Source organism: Somniosus microcephalus, chromosome 1 (genome assembly GCF_052327205.1).
Source record: "Somniosus microcephalus isolate GS21.2 chromosome 1, FLI_Smic_1.0, whole genome shotgun sequence".
Taxonomy (NCBI): Eukaryota; Metazoa; Chordata; class Chondrichthyes; order Squaliformes; family Somniosidae; genus Somniosus; species Somniosus microcephalus.
In genome coordinates this window covers 167,551,759-167,577,420 of record NC_140987.1, presented here as the reverse complement: position 1 = coordinate 167,577,420, position 25,662 = coordinate 167,551,759, and the positions used below count along the sequence as shown (strand labels likewise).

The 25,662-nt window shown below is 48.2% G+C and overlaps 1 protein-coding gene across 3 annotated transcripts in view; it reads left to right on the top strand.

Moving 5' to 3' along the window:
* The window catches only part of mcc (MCC regulator of WNT signaling pathway), a 450,686-nt gene that overhangs the window by 404,113 nt on the left and 20,911 nt on the right, over positions 1–25,662 (top strand). For all 3 annotated transcript variants that reach the window (XM_085987123.1, XM_085987125.1, XM_085987131.1), the window contains 3 exons: positions 11,908–12,142; positions 15,859–16,065; positions 22,291–22,388. In XM_085987123.1, the coding sequence (XP_085843249.1) occupies positions 11,908–12,142; positions 15,859–16,065; positions 22,291–22,388 (540 nt within the window). The remainder of the gene's footprint in view (positions 1–11,907; positions 12,143–15,858; positions 16,066–22,290; positions 22,389–25,662) is intronic.

Genomic DNA, 25,662 nt, shown 5'->3' with positions numbered 1-25,662 from the left:
TGGGGCTGTTTTATGATTGCAGTATTCAGCTATATTCACAATTCCTCAGATAATGAAGTAGTCTGCTTATAACAGGACCTGGACAACATCCAGGCTTGGGCTGATGAGTGGCAAGTAACATTCATGCCACACAAATGCCAGGCAATGACCATCTCCAACAAAAGAGAACCTAACCACCTGCCCTTGACATTCAGTAGCATTACCATCGCCGTGTTCCCCAGCAGCAACGTCTTGGAGATCACCATTGACCAGAAACTTAACTGGACCAGCCACATAATTGACATTGCTACTAGAGCAGATCAAAGGCTGTGGCAAGTGGCTCACTTCCCGACTCCACAAAGCCTCTCCATCACCTACAAAGCACAAGTCAGGAGTGTGATGGAATACTTTCTAGTTGCCTGGATGGGTGCAGCTGCAACAACAGTCAAGAAGCTCAACACTGTCCAGGGCAAAGTAATTCGCTTAATCGGCACCTTATCCACTAGCCTGAACATCCACTCCCTCCATCACCGGCGTTCCGTGGCTGGATAAGGGAGAACCAGTGGATGTGGTGTATTTGGACTTTCAGAAGGCTTTCGATAAGGTCCTGCATAAGAGATTAGCGTGTAAAGTTAAGGCACATGGGATTGGGGGCAAGGTATTGACTTGGATAGAGGACTGGTTGGCAGACAGAAAGCAAAGAGTTGGAATAAATGGGTCTTTTTCCGAGTGGCAGGCAGTGACTAGTGGGGTACCGCAGGGATCGGTCCTTGGACCCCAGCTATTCACAATATATATTAATGATGATCTAGACAAGGGAACTAGATGTAATATCTCCAAATTTGCAGACGACACAAAGCTGGGTGGGCATGTGTGCTGTGAGGAGGATGCCGAGAAACTCCAGGATGATTTGGACAGGTTGGGTGATTGGGCAAAAGCATGGCAGATGCAATATAATGTGGATAAATTTGAGGTTATCCACTTTGGTGGCAAAAACAGGAAGGCAGACTACTATCTGAATGGCAATAGATTGGGAGAAGGGGAAGTGCAACGAGACCTGGGTGTCCTTGTGCACCAGTCGCTGAAGGTAAGCATGCAGGTGCAGCAGGCGGTTAAGAAGGCAAATGGTATATGTTGGCCTTCGTAGCGAGAGGGTTTGAGTACAGGAACAAGGATGTCTTGCTTCAGTTGTACAGGGCCTTGGTGAGACCAGATCTTGAGTATTGTGTGCAGTTTTGGTCGCCTTATCTGAGGAAGGATGTTCTTGCCATGGAAGGAGTTCAGCGAAGATTCACCAGGCTGATACCTGGGATGGCAGGAATGGCATATGAGGAGAGATTGGGTCGATTGGGCTTGTACTCGCTGAAGTTTAGAAGAATGAGAGGGGATCTCATTGAAACTTATAACATTCTGACAGGACTGGACAGACTAGATGCAGGAAGGATGTTCTCGATGGTCGGGGAGTCCAGAACCAGGGGTCACAGTCTAAGGATAAGGGGTAGGCCATTTAGGACAGAAACGAGGAGGAATTTCTTCACCCAGAGAGTGGAATTCTCTACCACAAAAGGCAGTAGAGGCCAATACATTAAATATATTCAAGAAGGAGTTGGATATATTTCTTACAGCTAAAGGGATCAAGGGGTATGGGGAGAAAGCAGGGACAGGGTACTGAATTTGGATGATCAGCCATGATTGCATTGAATGGCGGAGCAGGCTCGAGGGGCCAAATGGCCTACTCCTGCTCCTATCTTCTATGTTTTATGAGTATGTGCTATCTACAGAATGCACTGCAGCAACTTGCCAAGGATTCTTTGGCAGCACTTCCTGAACCCGCGAGCTCCACCGCTAAGAAGAAGAAGGGCATCAAGTGCATAGGAACACCATTACCTCCACGTTTCCCTCCAAGTCGCATACCATTCTGACATAGACATACGTATATCATTCTTTGTTCACCATCTCTGGATCAAATTCCTAGAACTCCCTACGTAACAGCACTATGGGAGCACCTTCACCACTGCAATGGTTCAAGAAGGCGGCTCACCACCACCTTCTCAGGGCAGCTAGGGATGAGCAATAAATGGTGGCCTTGCCATGATAACCACATCCCAAAAGTAAATTTATTTAAAAAAAATCCTCTTACATTTTAACTGTGCATTTTTTTCTTTTTCAGTCTGCTTTCCTAGGGCCTTGCTTCTAGTTAATTTTGTTTGGTTTTAATGGCCTATCTTGCTGATTTATATACGGACTGATTCACAACTGCTACCTATAACACATCTCTTCTGATCGGATACCTGTTCTATTCAAACTAAGGTGCATATAGCAGCCTGGTAGTAATGAAATTCATGTTCAACTGGTTAGCATTGGCACCAACTTTAACAGAACGAGTGTGTGGTAAACCACTTTTATCGTTCACTATCGTTACACTATAGTTATCACTGGTATATCGTTACTCTATGGTTATCACTGTTCACACTGTTGTATCACTATACGAGGTCGCCTCTTGTCACGCTGCTATACCTGGGCTGACCACTGCTGACTCCGCCCATGACTCCACCTACCTGCCCAGGTATAAAGGTAGTCGACTGGCTGGCATTCCTCCTTGTTGTATCCGATCACCCACGAGGGTGGGCTCTGTTATTTAGCCAATAAAAACCTATAGTTACTTTCTTAACTCGTCGCTTTTCATTGGATGAATTGATAGGTATATCAATTTTATTGGCTAAATTTTAAAATGTCGACACTTGAGCAGTCAAATGGCCAGCCAAGCGACCAGCCAGACGCCCAGCTACAACAGCCACAGCAGCCGGCCTGGCTGCGAGCCCTCAGACTACCGTACCTGGACCTAAACCCACAGGCAGCAAACTCAGCCCTCGACTTCGAACACTGGCTGAGCTGCTTCGAAGCCTACCTGGGAGAATCCGGCGTGCCTCAGAAATCCATGCTAAGAGTTCTGAACGCCCAAGTGAGCCCTAAAGTATTCGCACTCATCCGGGACCTTAAAACATACGAGGACGCCATCAACTGGCTGAAAAGACAGTACCAAACCCCGGTAAATTCCATGTATGCCAGACACCTCCTAAGATCCCGCCCGCAACAGCCAGGAGAGCCCGTGGAGGAATTTTTACGGGTGCTACAAGCACTCGGCAGAGACTGTAACTTTAAAGCGGTAACGGCGGCAGAAAATACTGAAGACAATGTCCGCGATGCCTTCGTGAAAGGCCTGCGGTCCGACTACTCACGGCAAAGACTAGAAGCAAGGGACCTCGACCTGGACAAAGCTGCAGCCCTCGCTCTCTCTCTAGAGGTGGCCCATCGGGACCTCGAGGCATACTCAAGGTACTGTAACTCGCGACCCTGGGACTTGGGACCGACCCCGACCACGATACCCCCCGCAGCAACCCCCCTGGGATCTACCTCAGCATCGGCGTCCCGGACCCGATCGAGACCGCCACCCCCGGTACCGGCTCCAACATCGGACCCCCGCGATCGGGCCGCCGGCTGCTTCTTCTGCGGCCAGGCGAAACACCCGAGGTCGCGCTGCCCAGCCAGGAACTCTACCTGCTCAAACTGCATGAAGAAAGGCCACTTCGCTAAGGCCTGCAGAGGTGGATCATCAGAGGCCAGCAGTGCCTCATGCGAGCTGTGGGGGCGGCCATCTTCCTTCAAGGCAACAGAGGCCAGCATCCCCACATGTGAGTCATGGGGCGGCCATCTTTGATACAGGCAACCGACACCAGCAGTGCCTCATGTGAGTTATGGGGGCAGCCATCTTCTCCGCCATTTTGTCCAACCTCGTGGGAGACGCCATTTTACCCACCACGCCCGACCGCCACCGTGCCTCTAGACCCGACTACCGCCTCAACCGCAGACTACAACAACTCGCTCAGCTATACACTAGCCTCCGTCACACTGGACCAGGCCCGCCCGCATCACCTGTCCAAGTCGATGATGGACATCAAAGTAAACGGCCACGCCACGACCTGCCTGTTCGACAGCGGAAGCACGGAGAGCTTCATCCACCCAGACACGGTGAGCCACTACTCCCTCCCTGTCCTGCCAACGCGCAACCGGATCTCGATGGCATCGAGGTCACACGCCACAGATATCAGCGGTTACTGTGTTGCGACCCTGTCGGTTAAGGGTACGGAGTATAAAAATTTTAAACTCCTCGTCCTGCCCCAGCTATGCGCTGCCATCCTACTAGGCCTAGACTTCCAATCCCACCTCCAAAGCGTCACGCTAGCATACGGCGGACCCCTCCCCCCACTCACAGTCGACAACCAGCAGATTTTAAACCGCCCACCGCGCAACACCTGCGGCCTATCCACCCTCAAGGTCCCGCCACCTTCCCTGTTCGCTAACCTCACCCCCGACTGCAAACCCGTCGCTACCAAGAGCAGGCAGTACAGCGCCGGGGACAGAGCTTTCATTAGCTCTGAGGTGCAGCGTCTCCTGAAGGAGGGCATCATCGAGGGGAGCACCAGCCCCTGGCGTGCCCAGGTCGTGGTCGTTAAGACCGGCAATAAAAACCGCCTGGTCATCGACTACAGCCAGACCATAAACAGGTACACCCAGCTGGACGCATACCCCCTTCCCCGCATATCTGATATGGTCAATCAGATTGCGCAGTACCGGGTATTCTCCACCATCGACCTTAAGTCGGCCTATCACCAACTCCCTATCCGCCCTGAGGACCGCCAGTATACAGCCTTCGAGGCAAACGGCCGCCTCTACCACTTCCTTAGGGTTCCCTTCGGCGTCACCAACGGGGTTTCGGTCTTCCAAAGGGAGATGGACCGGATGGTTGACCAGAACGGGCTGCACGCCACGTTCCCCTACCTAGATAACGTCACCATCTGCGGCCGCGACCGGCAGGACCACGATGTTAATCTGGAGAGATTCCTCCGTACGGCCCAACGGCTGAACCTCACCTACAATAAGGATAAATGTGTGTTTAACACCTCGCGCCTTGCCATCCTCGGCTGTGTAGTAGAGAACGGAGTCATCGGCCCCGACCCCGAAAGAATGCGCCCCCTCATGGAGCTACCCCTCCCCCACTGTCCAAAGGCACTGAAGAGAACCCTGGGGCTCTTCGCCTACTATGCCCAATGGGTGCCGAATTATGCGGACAAAGCCAGACCCCTCATGAAGTCCACATCCTTCCCCCTTACGGAGGAAGCGTGCGCAGCCTTCTCCCTCATTAAGGGAGACATTGCCAAGGCCACAATGCACGCAGTGGATGAGTCCACCCCCTTCCAAGTCGAGAGCGATGCATCCGACTTCGCCCTAGCCGCCACCCTTAACCAGGAGGGGAGACCGGTGGCCTTCTTCTCAAGGACCCTACAGGGCCCTGAGATCCGACACTCGTCGGTCGAGAAGGAGGCCCAGGCGATTGTGGAGGCGGTACGACGCTGGAGGCACTACCTGGCAGGCAAACGATTTACCCTCCTTACCGACCAACGTTCGGTCGCTTTTATGTTTAATAACAAGCTGAGGGGCAAAATCAAGAATGACAAGATCTTGAGGTGGAGAATCGAGCTCTCCACCTATGATTATGATATCTTGTACCGGCCAGGTAAGCTGAACGAACCCCCCGATGCTCTGTCACGAATTACATGCGCCAGCGCGCAAAGTGATAGACTTCAGACCCTCCACAACGACCTCTGCCACCCCGGGGTCACCAGACTTTACCACTTCATTAAGGCCCGCAACCTGCCCTACTCCATCGAGGAGGTCAGGACCATGACCAGGAACTGCCAGACCTGTGCCGAGTGCAAACCGCACTTCTTTAGGCCGGACAGAGCAAGCCTGATCAAGGCCACCCGCCCCTTCGAGCGCCTGAGCATCGACTTTAAGGGGCCCCTCCCGTCCTCTGACCGTAATGTGTACTTCCTCAACATTGTTGATGAGTACTCCCGTTTCCCCTTTGCCTTCCCCTGCCCAGACATGACCAGTACCACGGTCATTAAATGCCTGAACGACCTCTTCGCCTTGTTCGGGTTCCCAAACTATATACATAGTGACCGGGGCTCCTCCTTCATGAGCGAGGAACTCCGTCAGTTCCTACTAGCGAGAGGTATTGCTGCAAGCAGGACCACCAGCTACAACCCCCGAGGGAACGGCCAGGTGGAAAGAGAGAACGCGACGGTATGGAAGGCCGTCCTCTTAGCCTTAAAGTCTAAGGGCCTCCCAACCTCCCGCTGGCAGGAAGTCCTCCTGGCAGCGCTGCATTCCACCCGGTCACTACTTTGCACTGCCATCAACGCCACCCCCCATGAACGAATGTTTGTTTTCCCCAGGAAGTCGACTACGGGAACCACGCTACCAACCTGGCTGACCTCTCCGGGGCCCGTCTTGCTGCGAAAGCACGTGAGGGCCCATAAAACGGACCCCCTGGTCGAGAGGGTGGACCTCCTGCACGCCAACCCCCAGTACGCCTATGTGGCATACCCAGACGGGCGGGAGGACACAGTCTCCTTACGAGACCTCGCACCCTCGGGCACTCCGGAGACACCACCTTCACCCCCCCCCCACCACCCCCCCAATTCCAGCCCAGGTAGATGGCATGCCGGAACCCCACGAGCCTTCGCCGACCACGCAGACACCAGCATTAACACCGGATAATGCAACACCGCCGCTGCGACGATCAGAAAGGCTTACGAGGCCTCCGGACAGACTGACATACCAGAACTGGTAGTACACTTCACCCCGCCGGAATCAAATCTAAACAAGGGGTGAATGTGGTAAACCACTTTTATCGTTCACTATCATTACACTATAGTTATCACTGGTATATCGTTACTCTATGGTTATCACTGTTCACACTGTTGTATCACTATACGAGGTCGCCTCTTGTCACGCTGCTATACCTGGGCTGACCACTGCTGACTCCGCCCATGACTCCACCTACCTGCCCAGGTATAAAGGTAGTCGACTGGCTGGCATTCCTCCTTGTTGGATCCGATCACCCACGAGGGTGGGCTCTGTTATTTAGCCAATAAAAACCTATAGTTACTTTCTTAACTCGTCGCTTTTCATTGGATGAATTGATAGGTATATCAAAGTGAAAGGGACACAGAGGAATGGAGGCTAGCTATTTAGATGTACTTTGAGGAACTGACAATGAATGAAGGTTACTGGTCTTGGCTGTAAAGTAACTACTCTTGATAACTACCTGCAATGGGTTATACATTCCTGTGCTGTAATTTTACCATAGCACAATATTATCCCCCCCTCCCTATGCACACTTATATTTCTTGTGTCGATCTTTATTTTTTCATTCATTTTATGGATATGTTCTTGATTAAGTGAAATCACTCTGCCTTCATTAAGGAACTTTAGTTTTTTAAAAAACTCAATTTTAGTGAAGGAGCTTGGATAAAACAGGTGTTTTGCAGTCATAGTATGTCTTTGAAAATATAGTAAGCTGATTTTAAAAGTTTTATATGACTCAATTAATATTTTAACACTAAGGCCTAGAAATTCAGTGTAGCCACTTTTGGGGCGGTAAAGTCGGGCGGCCGCTAAATTTTGCGCCTGGCGCAAAGTCGCGCCCCCTTCGCCAATATTCAGTTGCAACGCCCCAAGAGGTTGCTGCTGCGCTAAAACAGGCGATGCACGACTATCTTTAGGCGCTAAGCCGGCGGTGCTGAGCGATACCCCCGAGGCCGGGCGCAGCGCAGGTGCGGCGAGTTCTTGATTGACGGCAGACACTCTGGCGCCGGTCATCTCTTAAAGGGGGAGGGTCAATTTGTTTGCCTGCCACGCCCTGCACACTGCAGCCCTCAACCTAGGCCTGACCACTTCAGCTTCACCTGTACAACGCCCAGGACTATGGAGAAGGCCAGGGAGAGAGCGCAGCGCTTCAGCGACGGAGACCTGAGGGTGCTGGTTGGCGGAGTGGAGCGCAGGTGCCATGTTTTGTTCCCAGAAGGTGGCAAGAGGCCGCTGCCCAGCGCCTACCGGAAAGCCTGGAGGGAGGTGTCCAACAGGGTGTCTTCCAACAGCATGGTTGCCAGGACTCCTGTGCAATGCCGGAAGAAGTTCAATGACCTCACTCGGGTTGTCAGGGTGAGTACCCTTTCCAGTGTCCTCCTCATCCTTGCATGTGCACCTCACTTTATGGGCAAAGGGACCTGAAAGCCCTAATGGCCAGCCCTCATTCAGCAGCTATGGGACTGGCATGAAAATCAAGTGCACATTCAGCACTTTACACACTGTCCAAGCTATTCGACCATGGGAGGCAGTGCAGACAAGATCAGGGCTACACACTGTACTTAGAGGCCGTCCTTTCTCTTGCAGGCCAAGGTTGCGCACAACCGGCGCAACCGCACTGACACCGGCGGAGGCCGTCCTGACCTCAAAGAGCTCTCCGACCTCGACCAGCGTGTGGAGCGCACTATGGGAGTCCGGCTGATTGGCCCCGTCGCCAGTGGAGATGCCGACCCTGTTCTGGGCACCAATGGTAAGGGCATCACCTTTTGGACCTCTCTCGTTCCACTTGCGCATCAGATCAGCATCCTTTGCCACTGTCCGACCAATGCGGTGAATGGCACCACTCATGCCTCCCTCGCTGCCGCCCTGTCCTCACTCTAAAGCTACTCTTGTGCCTTCCTGCTTTCAGATGGTAAATCGCCAGGTGAGGAGGCGGGCCCTCAAGCTGCCACTGTCAGCCCTTCGGAAGACGAGGAGGAGGAAGAGGAAGCCGGCCCATCAGTGCCACCCTCAGCCGCGCCAGCCCATGGCGATGTAGGGGACACGTCTTCCCTGGAGGGGAGCCGGGGGGAAGGGTCGGAGGAGAGTGAAGCTCCGGGGCCCAGCGGCCTGCAGCAACGCGGGAGGGGTAGGGAAGCTCGGCGGACTTCTCCCCAGAGGGTGAGTGCGGCCTCCAGTCCTGCGACGGTCAGCGCAGAGGAGGTGCGCCTCCTAGAGGAAATGGCCGTCCAGGCTGTGCGCAGGCACATTGAGCTCATGGCTGCAGTGGCAAGGATGCCTGACTCCATAGAGTCACTGGCAAGGAGTGTGCAGGAATTCGGGGCAGCACAGGCCAGGAGTCTGCAACAATTCAGTGCAGCACAGGCCAGGAGTCTGGAACAATTCAATGCAGCACAGGCCAGGAGTCTGCAGGACATCGCGGCAGCACAGGCCAGGAGTCTGCAGGACTTCGCGGCAGCACAGTCGGCTTCTAGCCAAGTGCTCAGTCGTGCCGTCCATTCACTGGCTGGTGTCATGCGGACACAGACCAGGGCCACACGGGCACTAACTGCTGCCACCCTCGCTGGATCAGCCAGGCATCGCAAGGGCACTCGCCGCGCAGCAGCAGCCCAGCAGCCTGTCCTTCAGCTGTTTGCTGCGCATGCTGCAGTGCTGGCCCGTGCGAGTGCCAGTGTCTCAGGCGACCAGCGAGCACCTGCGATCTGCCAGGTTGCCACCATTCCTGCAGCCGACACTGCCACTCCACCATTGCAGCTGCCACGAGCTGCTGGACAGACTGCTGCCGCCCAGCCAGAGTTGGAGCAGTCAGCAGCCGGCCACTCCAAGGCCAGAGCTGGTGCAGGCCGACCCCCAAGGGCATCTGCCGTCTCGCCATCTGCCCCTCAGCAGTCTTCCTCCAGCCTTGCTGCAGCCACTGGGCTCGCATTGAGGAGGAGCAGCAGGGCGGGCAAGGGCCAGGCAAGGATGCGCAAGGCATCGCCCTCGCAGGCCAAAAAGTAGAGGTATGCACAAATGCCTGGTGTTTGTTGTAAGGCCGACACTGGTGCAGTTGTTTTTGTGTAAGGCCGAGACTGGTGTCTTTATTTCTTTATGTAAGGCCGAGACTGGTGTCTTTCTTTCTTTTTGTAAGGCCGAGACTGGTAGTTTTGTGTTTTTGGAGGGGGCTTCTCCACATGAGCATGTAATGTGGGAAGGGCGGAGGTTTTCAATAAATTATTGTTGTTAAATTGCAGTGTGCATGGTTTTTTGGTTAAGTCCTGGTTGCCCTGCTCGGCTGAGGGCTTGTGGAGCGGCTACATTCATCTGCTGACATTGGCACAAGCCAGTCCCTGAGAGGGGGCCTAGAACCGACGTTCAATAAGCCGGCGACGGGCAGCCCTTGCACTTTGTGCCTCCCTCCTGTGCTGGTCCTCCTCCTCCTCCTGCTCCTCCTCCTCAGGTGGCCCTCCAATCTGTGGTGGCAGTGGCTGAGTCCTGCGGATAGCCAGGTTGTGCAGCATGCAGCAAACGACCACGAAATGGGAGACTCGCTCCGGCGAATACTGTAGGGCTCCACCAGAACGATCGAGACAGCGGAACCGTTGCTTCAGGACGCCGATTGTTTGTTCGATGATATTCCTGGTCGCTTGATGGCTCTCGTTGTATCTCTCTTCAGGGGTGCTGGGCGCACGGAGCGGGGTCATCAGCCAGGTACACAAAGGATAGCCTTTGTCCCCGATAAGCCATCCGCGTGGGTGAGGCTGGGCCTGGAACATGTCTGCCACAGAAGTCTGTCGCAGGATGAAGGCATCGTGGCTGCTGCCTGGAAAGTGGGCATTGACAGCTAGGATGAGCTGCCTGTGGTCACACACCAGCTGTACGTTCAGCGAATGGTCGCCCTTCCGGTTGCGGTAATCCTCGGCATTCTCCAGAGGTGCCCGCAAAGCCACATGCGTGCAGTCAATGGCGCCCTGCACCATGGGGAAGCCCGCGAATGCTGCAAAGCCCATTGCACGCTGTTGCTGCTTGGCAAGGGCCATGGAGAAGGAGATGAACTGACGTCTCCTTTGGAAAAGGGCATTGGTCACCTGGCGGATGCAGCAATGCACGGCGAACTGGGAGATGTTGGCAATGTCCCCAGTAGCGGCTTGGAAGGAGCCGGTGGCATAGAAGTTGAGAGCCACCGTCACCTTGACTGCCACCGACAGAGACGTCCTGCTCCTCAGCTGTGGCTGCAGATCACCGCCAAGCAGGTGGCAGATCTCTGTGACCACGTCCCTTCTGAATCGCAGCCTCCGAACACACTGCTCAGACATGTTGAGATAGGAGAACTGCTGGCGGTATACCCTGGGTGGGTAAGGCCTCCTTTGCCGACGCCTGTTGCCCCCTCTCCGTCTAGCCAGGGCTGCCACTCTCTCACGGCGTCTGTGAGCCCTTTGGATGTAATTGAGAAAGCCTGCGTTGACACCCATTGCAGCCCCCATAATATGCTGGCAAACAATGAGATGTCAATGAAGGCAAAGACTACTGGAAATCTGTGGCCTGAAGCCAGAAGTACCTGTCCGAGTGTTGGGCCAAAGCAGAAAGCTATCTACCTTGGTCTCTCTCCAAAGATCCGTTTCGCAAGAGGGAGTGCTGCAAAATGGCAGCCTTTTATATTGCAGGAGGAGTGCCCTTTAATTTGCGCGCCCCGCATCGGCTGAGCACCGTTCCACTTCACAGTCGCTAGGGGCGTCAGGCGCACAATGGGGCGTTGCCACTGAAGTTCCGGTTTGGGGCGCACAAAGGGCGTTGCACGAGGAAATGACGTCATGATCTGCGCGCGCAGCGGAGCGCGCACAAAGACTTTGCGCCGGCGCTAAATCTCGAGTGAAGTTGGGGCGAGGCGCAGTTCTCGCTGCGCCCGGGCGCTACCCGCCTAGCGCCCGACATCTCCTCCTAAGGCGCTAACGGCTGGCGCAACCAACTGAATTTCTAGGCCTAAGTATTTGACACAAATGCTTCTGTTCCTCAGCAGAGCTTTAATCTTATGCATGTGCACTATATGCAACAATCAGAAGATAATAGAAATTATATTTGAATTTGTTCACAATACAATCTGAGGGATTAAACTAACAGCAATAACCAAGTTTAAAAAAAAACCTAGATCAGTCGGAAGATATGCTTTAAAATATCAGTTATTTGGAGTCATAAAATTTCTTGTTGATACATTGATTATATTTGTTGTCTCTTTAGCACTACAAGCTCAACTGCTAGTAGCTGTGATACAGAATTTACAAAAGAAGATGAGCAGAGATTAAAGGATTATGTCCAGCAGCTCAAGAATGACCGAGCGGCAGTCAAGCTAACTATGTTAGAGCTAGAAAGTATTCATATTGATCCACTTAGTTATGATGTTAAACCTCGAGGAGATAGTCAACGACTTGATTTGGAGAATGCAGTTCTAATGCAGGAACTCATGGCTATGAAGGTGAGCAGAAGAATCTCCTACTTTTAGCATTTTAATAGCTTATTTTACAAAATATAATGAAATAGTAACTGCATTTAAAAGCTATTGCCTAAAGGTAACTCAGTAGGCTGATACTACATTATGAAGCAAAAACAGAAAATGTTGGAAGTACACAACAGATCAGTCAGCATCTTTAAAGAAAAAGGGAGGATAATGTTTTGAGTATAATCTTTTATCAGAACAGCCTATTGCAGTATAATGCTTAAAGTCAGATTCATGTCTAGAAACTAGAAGGCAATATTTTATACCTGTATCTTAAATATTGCAATCTATATTTGTTTTATAATACCTTTACTAAATGAGTTTAAAAACAAGAGAAAACATTTGTTGATTTTAGTGAGTGAAGAAATGAGGTTTCATTTTCGCTGTGTGATACCAATAAACAATAGTCTGTTAGTGTACCTTCATCACTGATTGGAAAATGATACCCAGATTAAATAGTGATATAAAGAAAAAACTGAAAATGCTGGGAGTACACAAAGTCCAGCAGAATCTATGAAGAGAAAAGACAGATTAAATGCTTTGAGCGTAGATGTTTTTTTCAGAACTAGAAGTTGGGTGTTGTGCAACCTTTACAGGACTGAACAAAATGAAGGAGGGGAGAACAACAGGTAAAAATCAAGTCAGGAAAGCTGACTGCTATCACAAAGATGCAATTAATTGGTTTAATAGTCTGTGACTAGTTGATTTTAAATTGTAATGGAATGTAAATATGCTAGGTATAAAAGGATCATCTAATTTAGAGGCTGAAAAGCATCAGTAAAACAAAAAGGATTAAAACAACTGCAAGACATGAATTTATAGAGTGCCTTATCACATTTCTCAGAAATGCATCAAAGTGTTTCCGATACAATAAATTATTTTGAAATACAGTGACTGCTATGTATGTAAACCTGCCATCCATTTTGTACACAGCAAGATCCATGAACAACAATCAGTTGATGATGAGTTGATCTGTTTTTCATGGTGTTGGTTGAGATGGTTGAAATAGGAATGTTGGCAGGGCATTTGGAGAACTTGCTGTTCTTTAACTTCTACTTGAACCACAGGAGTAATGTTTCAATGGAAGGAAGGTAATCAAGTAGAAAGTGCCAAGCCACAGGGAGGTCAGGATCATGTTTTTGGACAGAATAAAAATGTAGGCCAAAGTTATAGAATAGTACAGCACAGAAGGAGGCCATTCAGCCCATTGAGTCTGCACCGGCTCTTTTGAAGAGCAACATGGTTAGTCCCACTCCCCCACTCTTTCCCCGTATTCCTGCAATTTTTTCTCCTTCAAGTATTTATCCAATTCCCCTTTATTGAATCTGTAACCAACACCCTATCAGGCAGTGCATTCCAAATCCTAACCACTTGTTGCATAAAAAAAGTTTTTCCCTCATGTCACTTCTGGTTCTTTTGCCAATCACCGTAAATCTCTGCCCTCTCGTTATCGATCCTTCAGCCATTGGAAATAGTTTTTTTATTTACCGTTTATGACTTTAAACACCTCTATCAAATTTCTCCTTAGCCTTCTTTCCTCGAAGGAGAACAGCTCCAGCATCTCCAGTCTATCGACGTAACTATAATCCCGCATCTCTGGAACCATTCTAGTAAATCTCTTCTGTACCCTCTCCAAAGTCTTCATGTCCTTCATAAAATGTGGTGCCCAGAATTGGACAAAATACTCCAGCTGGGGCTAAACTAGTCTTTTATATAGGTTTATCATTACTTCCTGGCTTTTGTACTCTATGGCTCTATTTATAAAGACCAGGATCCCATTTGCTTTATTAACTGCTTTGTTAACCTGTCCTGCCACCTTTAAAGATTTGTGCACAAACACCCCCAGGTCTCTGTTTTTGCATCCCTTTATGTATTGTGTCTCCTCATTCTTTCTACCAAAATGTATCACCACACTTTTCTGCGTTGAATTTCATCAGCCTGTCTATGTCCCCTTGAAGTCTATTACTATCTTCCCCACTTTTTAACTACACTTCCAAGTTTCATGTCATCTGCAAATTTCGAAATTGTGCTCTGTATCCCCAAGTCCAAGTCATTAATGTACAGTATATCAAAAACAGCAGTGGTCCTAGCACTGAACCTTGGGGAACTGCACACTATACCTCCCTCCAGTCCAGCCATTCACCACAACTCTCTTTTCCTATCACTTATCCAATTTTGTATCCATGCTGCTACTGCCCCTTTTATCCCATGGGCTTCAATTTTGCTAAAACGTTTAATGTGTGGTACTTTATCCAATGCCTTTTGAAAGTCCATATTCACAACATCATCTGCACTGCCCTCATCCACCCTCTCTATTACCTCATCAAAAACTCAATCAACACAATTTGCCCTTAACAAACCTGTACTGGCTCTCCTTTTAGTCCATGCTTGTTCAAGTGGCTGTTAATTTTCTCCTGTATTATTGTTTCTAAAAGCTTCCACACCATCTGTAATTGCCAGGTTTATTCTTCTCTCCCTTTTTTGAACAAGGGTGTAACATTTGCAATCCTCCATGTCCTTTGGCACCACCCCTGTATCCAAGGAAGATTAGAAGATTGTGGTCAGCACCTCCACAATTTCTACCCTTACTTCCCTCCGCAACCTAGGATGCATCCCATCCAGACCGGGTGACGTAGCCACTTTAAGTGCTGCCAGCCTTTCTAGTACCTCTTTATTTTTTATCTCATCCAGTATCCCAGCAACTTCCTCGTTTACCGTAGCTTTGCCAATGTCCTCTTCCTTCGTAAACACTGATGCAAAGTACTCATTTAGTACCTCAGTCATGCCTTCTGCCTTCACCACTAGATCTCCATTTTGGTCCCTAAATTGGCCTCACCACTCCTGTGACAACCCTTTTCCTGTTAATATGCCTATAGAAGACCTTTGGATTCCCTTTTATGTTAGTCGCCAATCTATTCTCGTACTATTTCTTTGCCCCTCTTATTTCCTTTTTCACTTATCCTCTGTACTTTTTATGTTCAGCCTGATTCTCCCTTGGATGCCCCAACTATAATCTTTCAAAGTTCTCTCAATTCGGGAACCGTTCTTTAGATTGCACCACACCTTAGGAAGGATATATTGGCCTTTGAGGGAGAGCAGTGTAGATTTACTAGAATGATACCTGGACTCCAAGGATTAAAATACGAGAAGAGATTACACAAACTAGGGTTGTATTCCCTGGATTTAGAAGGTTAAGCAGTGATTTGATTGAAATTTTTAAGATATTAAGGGGAACAGATAGGGTAGATAGAGAAACCATTTCCATTGGTTGACAAGTCTAGGTCTCGGGGACATAGTCTAACAGTTAGAGCCAGGCATTTTAGGAGTGAAGTTAGGAAACACTTCTACACACAAAGGCTGGTAGATATTTGGAACTCTCTTCCACAAATAGGAATTGATGCTAGATTAATTGTTAATTTTAAATTTGAGATTGAATTTTTGTTAACCAAAGCTATTGAGGGACATGGAGCGAAGACGGGTATATGGATTTAGGTCACAGATCAACCATGATCTCATTGAATGGCAGAACAGGCTCGAGGGGCTAAATGGCCTATTCCTGTTCCTATTAGGATTACGTGGTATAGTGGGCTAGATAATTAATGTGGACCCAAAGCTTGAATATTTTTGACACATGCATTTAACACACGCTAATACATCTTTTTATGATGTGAAACTTATATTTCTGTCATTTGAAGGAGGAAATGGCGGAACTCAAAGCTCAGCTTTACTTGATGGAAAAGGAGAAGAAAGCACTTGAATTGAAGCTGAGCACTCGAGAAGCCCAGGAACAAGCTTACTTAGTGCATATTGAACACCTGAAATCGGAGGTAGAAGAACAAAAGGAGCAACACACGCGATCTCTTAGCTCAACCAGCAGCGGAGGAAAGGATAAACAAGTCAAAGTAAATTTCACCATTAGTCTAGTTGATAAATACAGTGCAAGAAGCATGATAATACAACACTGATGCTGCTTAAATGATTCTTTCAGTAGACAAGTATACACTGAGCTAGAAAAGAATTGCTGACTCTGAACCTGCTGATACCAACTGCAATATTTTCCTCAATAATTCTCTTCTCCTAACCTCTTAATCATTAACTGTACCTCAAATCATACACTCATTGGAGGAGAAATTCAGTAGGTTGCGCCACCCGTTAGCGCCTTAAGATGGCGCTAAGTGGGTCGCAAGCCAACTGGTGCCCGGGCGTGGCACTGCCCATGTTTCCCGCTAAATTCCGCGGGACGTTAGTAGTGGCGCTAACCGTTAGCGCCGCTGCCGATGACGTCATCAGTGTGCGCAGCGCCCCGCTGATGCCCCGGCTGCGATATTTGGCAGCACCCCCTGATTTACCGCCGGACGCTATGTCCGACCGGTTCAGGAGGGCCTACCTGCGGCCGGGGAGGCGCAAATTAAAGGCGAGGTGCGGGGCGGCCATTTTTGTTGTTGGCCGCCTGCCAGCACCTGCCTGCGCTCACGTCCCCGGCCTCCTGAACCCCCCCCCCCCCCCCGCGGAGTGCCGGCTGCGCTCCAAGAGCCCGGCACTTCTCGGTGCCGGGCTCTTTTGCCTGTACTCCTGATCCTCGGGGGCCCAGCTGGGCCCCAGATCGCACTGCACAATGCCCCTCCCCTTTAAGAAGGGGAGGAAGGCCTGACATACCGCAGCGCGACGTGCCGCAGCGTGTGGCGCTGCGGCACGTAGCGCCACGATATTCACTTGCAGTGCCCCAAGAGGGATGCGGGGCGCCTCCAGTACCGCCGCGCTTCCCTTTGGGGCGCAACAACTCAATTTCCGGTGCACGGGCGCAAATGCTTCCGGGGCGCTACTTTTAGCACCCTGGCGAGGCTGGCGCCCCAAACGGGGCTATACTCAATTTCTCCCCCATTCTGTCTTCCACTGGGCACTTATTTCTTTTTCTTTTCTTTATTCCCTCTCTATCACACACAAGCACTCATTGACACACATACACATGTAATACCCACTGGAAATGTTATGTACGCTAAGTATGGTTATCAATCTTTAACTTAGACACTGTATTATCATTGTTATAAACCCCTGGGTTAAAGTTGCCATGTGAAGGTACGGCAAGAACTTTTAAGGACACAATGTGACTAAGAGCAGACTTTCCATAATTCTGCACCAGTATCAACTGTTGCAGACAGTGAGGCTGCGCTGTCTCCAGGCAGAAACCCCAGGAGGAAGGGGTGGAGTCGGGTTTTTCGAGCGGGAAAAGCTGCAGAGAGTGACTGGAAGAGGAGAGGGCAGGAGCTCTGAAAAGAGGGCTCAGGAGGCAAATGGCTGCCGCATCCCGTCCCGGGCTTCCAAACTCGGCCGCCGCTCTTCGTATTAGTAGCACTGCATCCTGAACTGGCTGGCTGCAAGTCACCAGTACCGGGGGATCGTCGTCTGAACCCAGATCTGCAAGGCAGAGGTCTGGGGAGAGCTGCTTGCCTCGTGCTGATGGGGAGCTACTTGGAAAAGCTGCAGAGAGAGAGAGAGAGAGTCACCAACTCCAGCGGCTGCTGTGTGCTCTGCATCCAGAACTCAAAGTGGGATTCAGTGATCGTGAAGAGAATTCAACGAAGGGGTTCGGAGTCGTAAGTCTTGCAGACATTATACATACCATGAGCTCCAACTTAAGCGCGCCAACGAAAGAGTGCACTCGAATTTGGACACAGGGACAGTCCTTTGAATCCATGTAAATGGAGAATGTATGTTTATTATGTCTAGAGTCATTCTAATGTATGCAAATGTCTAATTTAGTTCATTGACCTGTAATCTTCTTATACTGTCTGATGTTAAAACTATAAAGTAAGATAGTTAGAATTAAGCCATTGTAGTAGTGATCTCCTTACTGCACTACAGAATACTGTCTACAACAGAGACCACATCTCACATATATCTAAAGAACCGTGAAGGGGTTACACACAAACTACAGAAGAAAAGTTGTAGAGAAGCCTATCACAAGATTACAAATAATTGTTGCCATGACATTAATCTTTCTGTGATATTTTACTTGGCGGAGGTGCCAATAATTATAGATACTTCTAAGGACAATCAATGCCATTCCTCCAAGATGAGCCATCTCTCTGTCTCCCACCCTCATGCTCTCTACATCTTCAAGACTTTTCTTCCTTTGTGTGCTTGTGAAAACCGTTCTCCCATTCATTTCCAAACCCCCCCTTTCATCTACCACCTCAATTTAACTTTAAACCATTTAAAATTCACTTTGTGCCTGCTGAAACACCTCTTTATCAATCTTGCCATTCCCTCTCATCCTTGCAGTAAGTTTAACCGCAAGACTGTCCAGGCATTCCGAGATCCACCGAAAGTGGTTTATTCACTTCCTGTGTGTTTACAATGCCTTGATGGCATCACCACATGGCACTCTCGTAGTTGGGAGTGGAGGTGAAATTTACGTGAGGCTGCTGGGAAGGAAGGGAGGAGGCCCTCTGTTTACATCAGGACATGTCTCTTCTAATCTCTGCCGTGCCAATGTAACCCAAATTCCTTCTGTGTCCATTCGTTTGTGCATTTTGGCTGCTGCTCCGTAAGAGCCCATTACTTCTATCCACATTTTTCTTTCTCTTTTTTGAGCCCTTCCCTGCTGTCTCATTTCCTTCCTGTCACCCAGTCCTGCTAGCTTTCATTTCTCCTGGTTACTCCCCCCCTCGCCCCCCCATACCAGTGTATTTCCCTCCAGAATGTCAGTTCAATCACAAATAATTCCTTTCCATATACAACCTTATTGTGGATTATTGTATTGACATTCTGGTTCTGACTGAAACTTGGCTCGTGGGTGACAACAACATGCCACTTGCTAAAGCCTTCCATACGAGCTATGCTTTCCACTAGTTGCCCCTGCCCAAACTGCCATGGTGGTGGTGTAGCCCTCATCACCAAGTCATACCTTAGTCTCTCCCCCTACTCCTCTCGTCCTTTCATCTCTTCTGAACACCACCTTTTTCTATCCCTTTCACCTCTCTGCTAAAATCCTTGTTGTCTGCAGCCCTTCCCAGCCCCATCATGAGTTTCTCCCTGAGATATTCTCCCTGCTTTCCTCCCTCAGCCTCTGCACTGAGTGACTGTGATTTCAATCTTCATCTCTGCTCCCCGCCCTCTTTCCTCTGAATTCACTGACCTCTTGCCCTCCTTAAACTTTCCAACCCATATTCACGATCACCTCCTTGACCTTGCCATCTCCCATTTCTCTACTCCCATGGTGTCTATCGCAGACAAGACCATCTCTGACCATTTCCTTGTATCCCTCGATATTCATATCTCCTTTCCTCCTTCCAACCCCACTTCTTTCTGTGTCCATCCCTGGAAACAACTCTTCCCCCCCCCCCCAAGTCACTTACAACTGTACTTACTAAATCCCAACTACCTAGCCTTTGGGCTTCCATTTGCCACAATGCTGCTGAAGCTGTTAGTCTGTCTGACCACTCCCTCATGTCTACTTATTATGCCCTTGTCCCAGGAAAACCTTTACTCCTAACCCAGTCGATCTGTCAATCTCCTGTTTCGCCCCAATTTTTGCTCACTCAAATCTGAGGAACATAGACTTGAGCATATCTGATGCACAGCCAGTCATCACCAGATCTGGCTAGACCATATCAAGCACTATTGGGCCTCACTCTCCTCTATCGAAACTACTTATTACTTCAATATAATTCTGAAGAGTAAAGATGACCTCCGGCTTCTTTTCTCCACTACCAACCGTCTCCTTAAATTCCTCTCCCCTGCGCCCTTCACCCTCACCTCCAATAATAAGTACGAGGAGCTTGTGGGTATCATTGTCACTAAAATTGAGATCATCCATTCAGCTGTCTCTGCTGCTTCCCCTTGCCCACCGGGCCAAACATCCCCCAGACTCCGCCTCCCCCCTCGTAACCCGAATTTACATATTTTCTAGTTTTTCCTATCTCCCCTCATGCCCTCTCTGAGCGCATATTATCCATGATGCCCACCTCCTGCTCCCTTAACCCTATTCCCACTGATTTCATCCTCCTTCCTGACCATTGTCTCAAACTCAACCAGACTATTTGGGCATCATATTCGACTCCAAGCTGAGCTTCCGACCCATATAAAACTCGATAAAGCGGGCAGTAAGCAGCATGGATACAAAATTGGCTACGGCATAGAAAACAGAGTTGTGGTGAATAGCTGTTTTTCAGACCGGAGAGAGGTATACAGTGGTGTTGCCCAGGGTTCAGTGATAGAAACAGATTCAATAGTAGTTTTCAAAAGGGAATTGGATAAATACTTGAAGGCGAAAAAATTGCAGGGAGAGATGGGAAAGAGCCGGGTAATGGGACTAGCTGGATTGCTCTTCGAAAGAGCCAACGCAGACTCGATGGGCCAAATGGCTTCATTCTGTGCTGCACTATTTTATAATTCTATGATATACTTCATCACAGAGAGTGTAAACTTGTACCTCTGTACTTATCATCCACCTCCACCTCTGCCTTAGCTGATCTTCCGTTGAAACCCCCATCCCTGCCTTTGTCATCTCCAGACTCCACTCTTACCAATGTTCTACTGGCCAGTCTTTTATCATCCACCCCCGTAAACATCAGTTGATCCAAAACTCTGCAGCGCATAATCTATCCTGCACCAAATCATGCTCACTTAATGCACCTGGCTGACCTACATTTGCTCCTGATGTCCCAACGCCTCAAATTTGAAATCCTCATGTTTAATTATCTTCACAGCCTTATCCCTCTCTATCTCTGTAGTCTCCTCCAGCCCTCCAAGAACGTTCTGTTCCTCTGATTTTGGCCTCTTGTGCATCCCCCCCTTCCTTCGCTCCACCATTGGTGACCATGCCTTTAGCCGTCTGGCCTTCGTGCTCTGAAATTCCTTCCCCAAACTTCTCTACCTCTCCACTTCCTCTCTCCAACTCCCTTCTTCATTAAATGCTCTCCTTAAAATCTATCTCTTGATCAAGCCTTTGGTCATCCCTCTTAATATCTCCTCCTTTGGCGCAACATCAATTTTTGTCTGATTATGCCTGTGTGAAGTGCCTCGAGATGTTTTTCTGTGTTAATGGCACTGTAATTGCAAGTTGTTACTGATAATGATGTTGAAGAGGTGCAAGGACAGGCATTCGCAGATTAGATCATAAAATACCAGCATTGTTTGGTTCTCCTGAAGAGGAACCAATGGTTTTGGGAGAAGTTTGAGATTACCATATAGACTTGTGTGTAAGATAAGAATGTTCTTTGCTTCTAGAAGGAGAAAACTTGAAATTACCTGTAGTTTGATAAATGTACACTAGTAGCATATTTTGCTTTTATACTTTTATGCATATGAAGGTAAGGGATATTAATGCTGGGGAATGAAACTCGTCTATTTCAGGGACCCAATGTCAGCATCAAGCACTCTTGAGTCTGGTCTAGAACAGCATTTTTCATTTGAACTGATTTATGACTACTTCAGTTACAAGTATAATTCTTAATTGCAGTACAGGTTAGCGTCCTGAATCCGGCAACCTCTGGACCGAGGCCAAGCTGGTTTTCGTGTTTTCCGGACTTCGGAACATGTTTCTGATGTCCGAAGTCCGGAAATATCGCAACCTGGGCTCGGGCGTCTTCGGACATCAGAAACACGTCCCGAGTCCAGAAATGCCTGGGCCCAGGTTGCGATATTTCCGGTTTTTGGACGTCACCTTGTAGTTCTTCTCCTCGCAGGCCTTCTAGTCCTCGCTTCTTCGCAACGCATGGTAAGCCTCCCTCTCTTGTTTTTGCAACGCAGTACTCTGTAACTGTACTTAATGTGAGCTTCCCGGCCTGTATCTTTTGCTGGTGGTGGAAACGGTTTGACAGGGTGTCCGGATTCCGGAACATTTTACAGATTCCGGACGACCCTGCCACCAATCGTTCTGGATTCCAGAGCATTCCGGAATTCCGGATATTTTAATATTCTTAAGCAGCTGGTGACACAGTATGCTGAAAGATGAAGGGACTCTCTTCATTGCTCCATAAACTTTTCACGTAGGACAGTTGTAAACCTTTTTGGTTCATTCATTATAGCCTGAATTGAACATATGTGCATTTGATGTTACTTCACCATTTATATCCCAAAGGGTGTATTATTTCTGACTCTTTCCTTGTTTTTTTATCTATCAGGAATGCAGTGATGGAATAACACATCCTGTAACACTAGCTGAACTCAGAACATACAATGACAGTGAACTTGCAGTTGAGTTAACAAATGCATTGAGGCGGTGAGTGGAGTTTTCATCAGATGAATGTGATTTCAGATGCATTAAACCATCTATGTACTTTTTACTTTTTAACAGCAGTGAACTACTTTACTATTTAGTTTTGTTTCTTGTCATAAGTTAATTCTATTGCCATAGAATGAATTTGTCACCATCATTCTAGGGTCAAATTTAGTACTGCAGTGTGCATGCAAACATTTTCTATGTCACACAATATTCCAGAGTATTGGTAGTATTTATCTGTTAAAAATATATTTGATTCAAACAAATTGAGTTGCTAAAAGAAAAATAAGCAAAAATGGATTAGAAATTAATTTTTAAATTTTATTTTTGTTTCTATTAACTTTTTTGTCCATGGAGAGAAAATTGCTGCAGCATTTGTGCTGCTCCATGTAAGGCATTTTCCTCCCACAAAATCCCTCTGGCATTCTGTCCCACTTGGCTTGAAAGCACATTGGAAGTCCATTTAAATTACCTTTTTTGATCTAGCAAAGGAAAGCATTGACTTGTGCTGCCAAATAGAACAGAGTTCCTCAAGGCACAATGTGTAGGTGCCCATGCCAATGTTCCCTTAATTAATAGAATTCAGCTGCAAAGCAATATACAGTCGTTGAATTTTTTTTGTTTTCCCTATGTTTTGGGGCAAAAATTGCTGCTGTTCGATATTCTTCACATTTTGAACAATAAATTATATGTTTCTCACCCTAAGCCTTGAAAGGTATATTTGCTATGCTAACATAGATATAATTTACTAAATACTGCTTATTATTCCGTACTACATATGCAAATTGGGTTAATTACAAAGACTTGCCCAATAGCTCCTGGGAGAATACTGGCAGTAAATGGTCCAGTATTAAACATGTGGGTACTTTGAATTTGGCTTCAGGGTATAATGATGCATTATTAATTTTCTTAACACAACGGAACAATAATAACTACATGCAAATTTTAAACCAGTACATTATCTTCAGGTTTGGTTTTACTCCACAAGCTATGCATCCACATTATATGAGGTGGAGGATATAGAAAGGTTTCAACATAATAAAGCAGTATAAATACATATTTAATACCAAATTCCACAATGCTAACAAATGTTTTAGTGGTTGGCTGAGCATGCAATACTGGATTCTGCAGATACAGGCCCAATTATTGTTTCAGCCTCCCCACGTTTATCTGTCTTCCTCAGAAAATTCCACTGTGTTGCTGTTGATAACTAATATTTTAAATTTCTAAAACAGTTTTTAATTCAGCTAAAATGGTCTGATGCCAGTCAGATAGCAACAATGTCAGATTAATACTAGTAACCTTTATTCAAGCTCCATGTGCCTAACTTGCAAATATTGAACTGTTCTTTAGTTAAATAAGCAGTACACAATATTTTAATTTCTATACATTTCTTTATGTCAGTTTTTAGGTATTGTTTCAGACAACTGACAGTAATAAGCCAGCCAATGTCAAGCCAATCCTGCTTGCTACATAGATATTAATATTCTGTTTAGTATTCCAAATATATGTTGGATTTGAATGTTAAATTTGCTGAATCGATTGTCTGGAATTCTAAATACCTTAAATTCAGCAAACCTGCATTTGGTTGAGCCACATCAGATCTTATTACGAGATCAGAACCAAGTCAAATTCCATCACCTGCAATAGCTTCTCTTCCCGCTCCTGCATCGTTACCTCTGGTGTCCCCCAAGGATCTATCCTTGGCCCCATCTATTTCTTATCTACATGCTGCCCCTTGGCGACATCATCTGAAAACACAGCGTCAGTTTCCACATGTATGCTGACGACACCCAGCTCTACCTCTCCACCACTTCTCTCGACCCCTCCATGGACTCTAAATTGTCAGACTGCTTGTCCGACATCCAGTTCTGGATGAGCAGAAATTTTCTCCAATTAAATATTGGGAAGACTGACTCGTTCCCTAACCACTGACTCCATCCCTCTCCCTAACATCTGTCGCAATCTTGGTGTCATATTTGACCCGGAAATGAACTTCCGACCACATGTCCATGACATAACTACGACCACCTATTTCCACCTCCGTAACATCCTTGCCTCAGCTCATCCACTGCTGAAACCCCCATACTGTTGTTACCACTAGACTTGACTATTCTGAGGAAGGATGTTCTTGCCATGGAAGGAGTTCAGCGAAGATTCACCAGGCTGATACCTGGGATGGCAGGAATGACGTATGAGGAGAGATTGGATCGATTGGGCTTGTACTCGCTGGAGTTTAGAAGAATGAGAGGGGATCTCATCGAAACTTATAAAATTCTAACAGGACTAGACAGACTAGATGCTGGAAGGATGTTCCCGATGGTCGGGGAGTGCAGAACCAGGTGTCACAGTCTAAGGATAAGGGGTAGACCATTTAGGACTGAAATGAGGAGGAATTTCTTCACCCAGAGAGTGGTGAACCTGTGGAATTCTCTACCACAGAAGGCAATAGAGGCCAATTCATTAAATATATTCAAGAAGGAGTTGGATATATTTCTCAAGGCTAAAGGGATCAAGGGGTATGGGGAGAAAGCAGGGACCGGGTACTGAATTTGGATGATCAGCCATGATCGCATTGAATGGTGGAGCAGGCTCGAGGGGCCGAATGGCCTACTCCTGCTCCTATCTTCTATGTTTCCAATGCACTCCTGGCTGGCCTCCCACGTTCTACCCTCCGTAAACGTGAAGTTGTAGGAATGTCTAATTCCTATCAAAAGACTGAGGTCGACTCAGGCGATCAATCAAAAGATGTTTAATGTAAAACTAACTGGCCTAGAAATTCAGTTGGGCGCGCCAGCCGTTAGCGCCTTAGTGGGAGTAGATCTCGAGCGCTAGGTGCTTATCGCCCGGGCGCAGCGCGATCTGCGCCTCTCCCCAACTTCAGGACACATTTAGCGCCGGCGCAAAGTCTTAGCGCGCGCCCTGCTGCACGCGCAGATCATGACGTCATTTAATAGTGCAACGCCCTTTGTGCGCCCCAAACCGGAACTTCACTCGCGCCGGCCCATTGTGCGCCGGGCGTCCCGAGCGACTGTGAAGTGGAATGGTACACAGGCCAGCCGGGCCGGGGGGAGCGCTAATTAAAGGGCACTTACCCAGCAGTATAAAGGCCAGCCATTTTGCAGCATTCACTCTTGTGCAACGGTTTTTTGGACAGAGACCAAGGAGGAGAGTTTACTGCTTTGGACCAACACTTGGACAGGTATTTTTGGCTCAGGCCAGAGCTTACCAATTATCTTAGCCTTCATTCAGAGCTCAGTGTTTGCCAGCATAT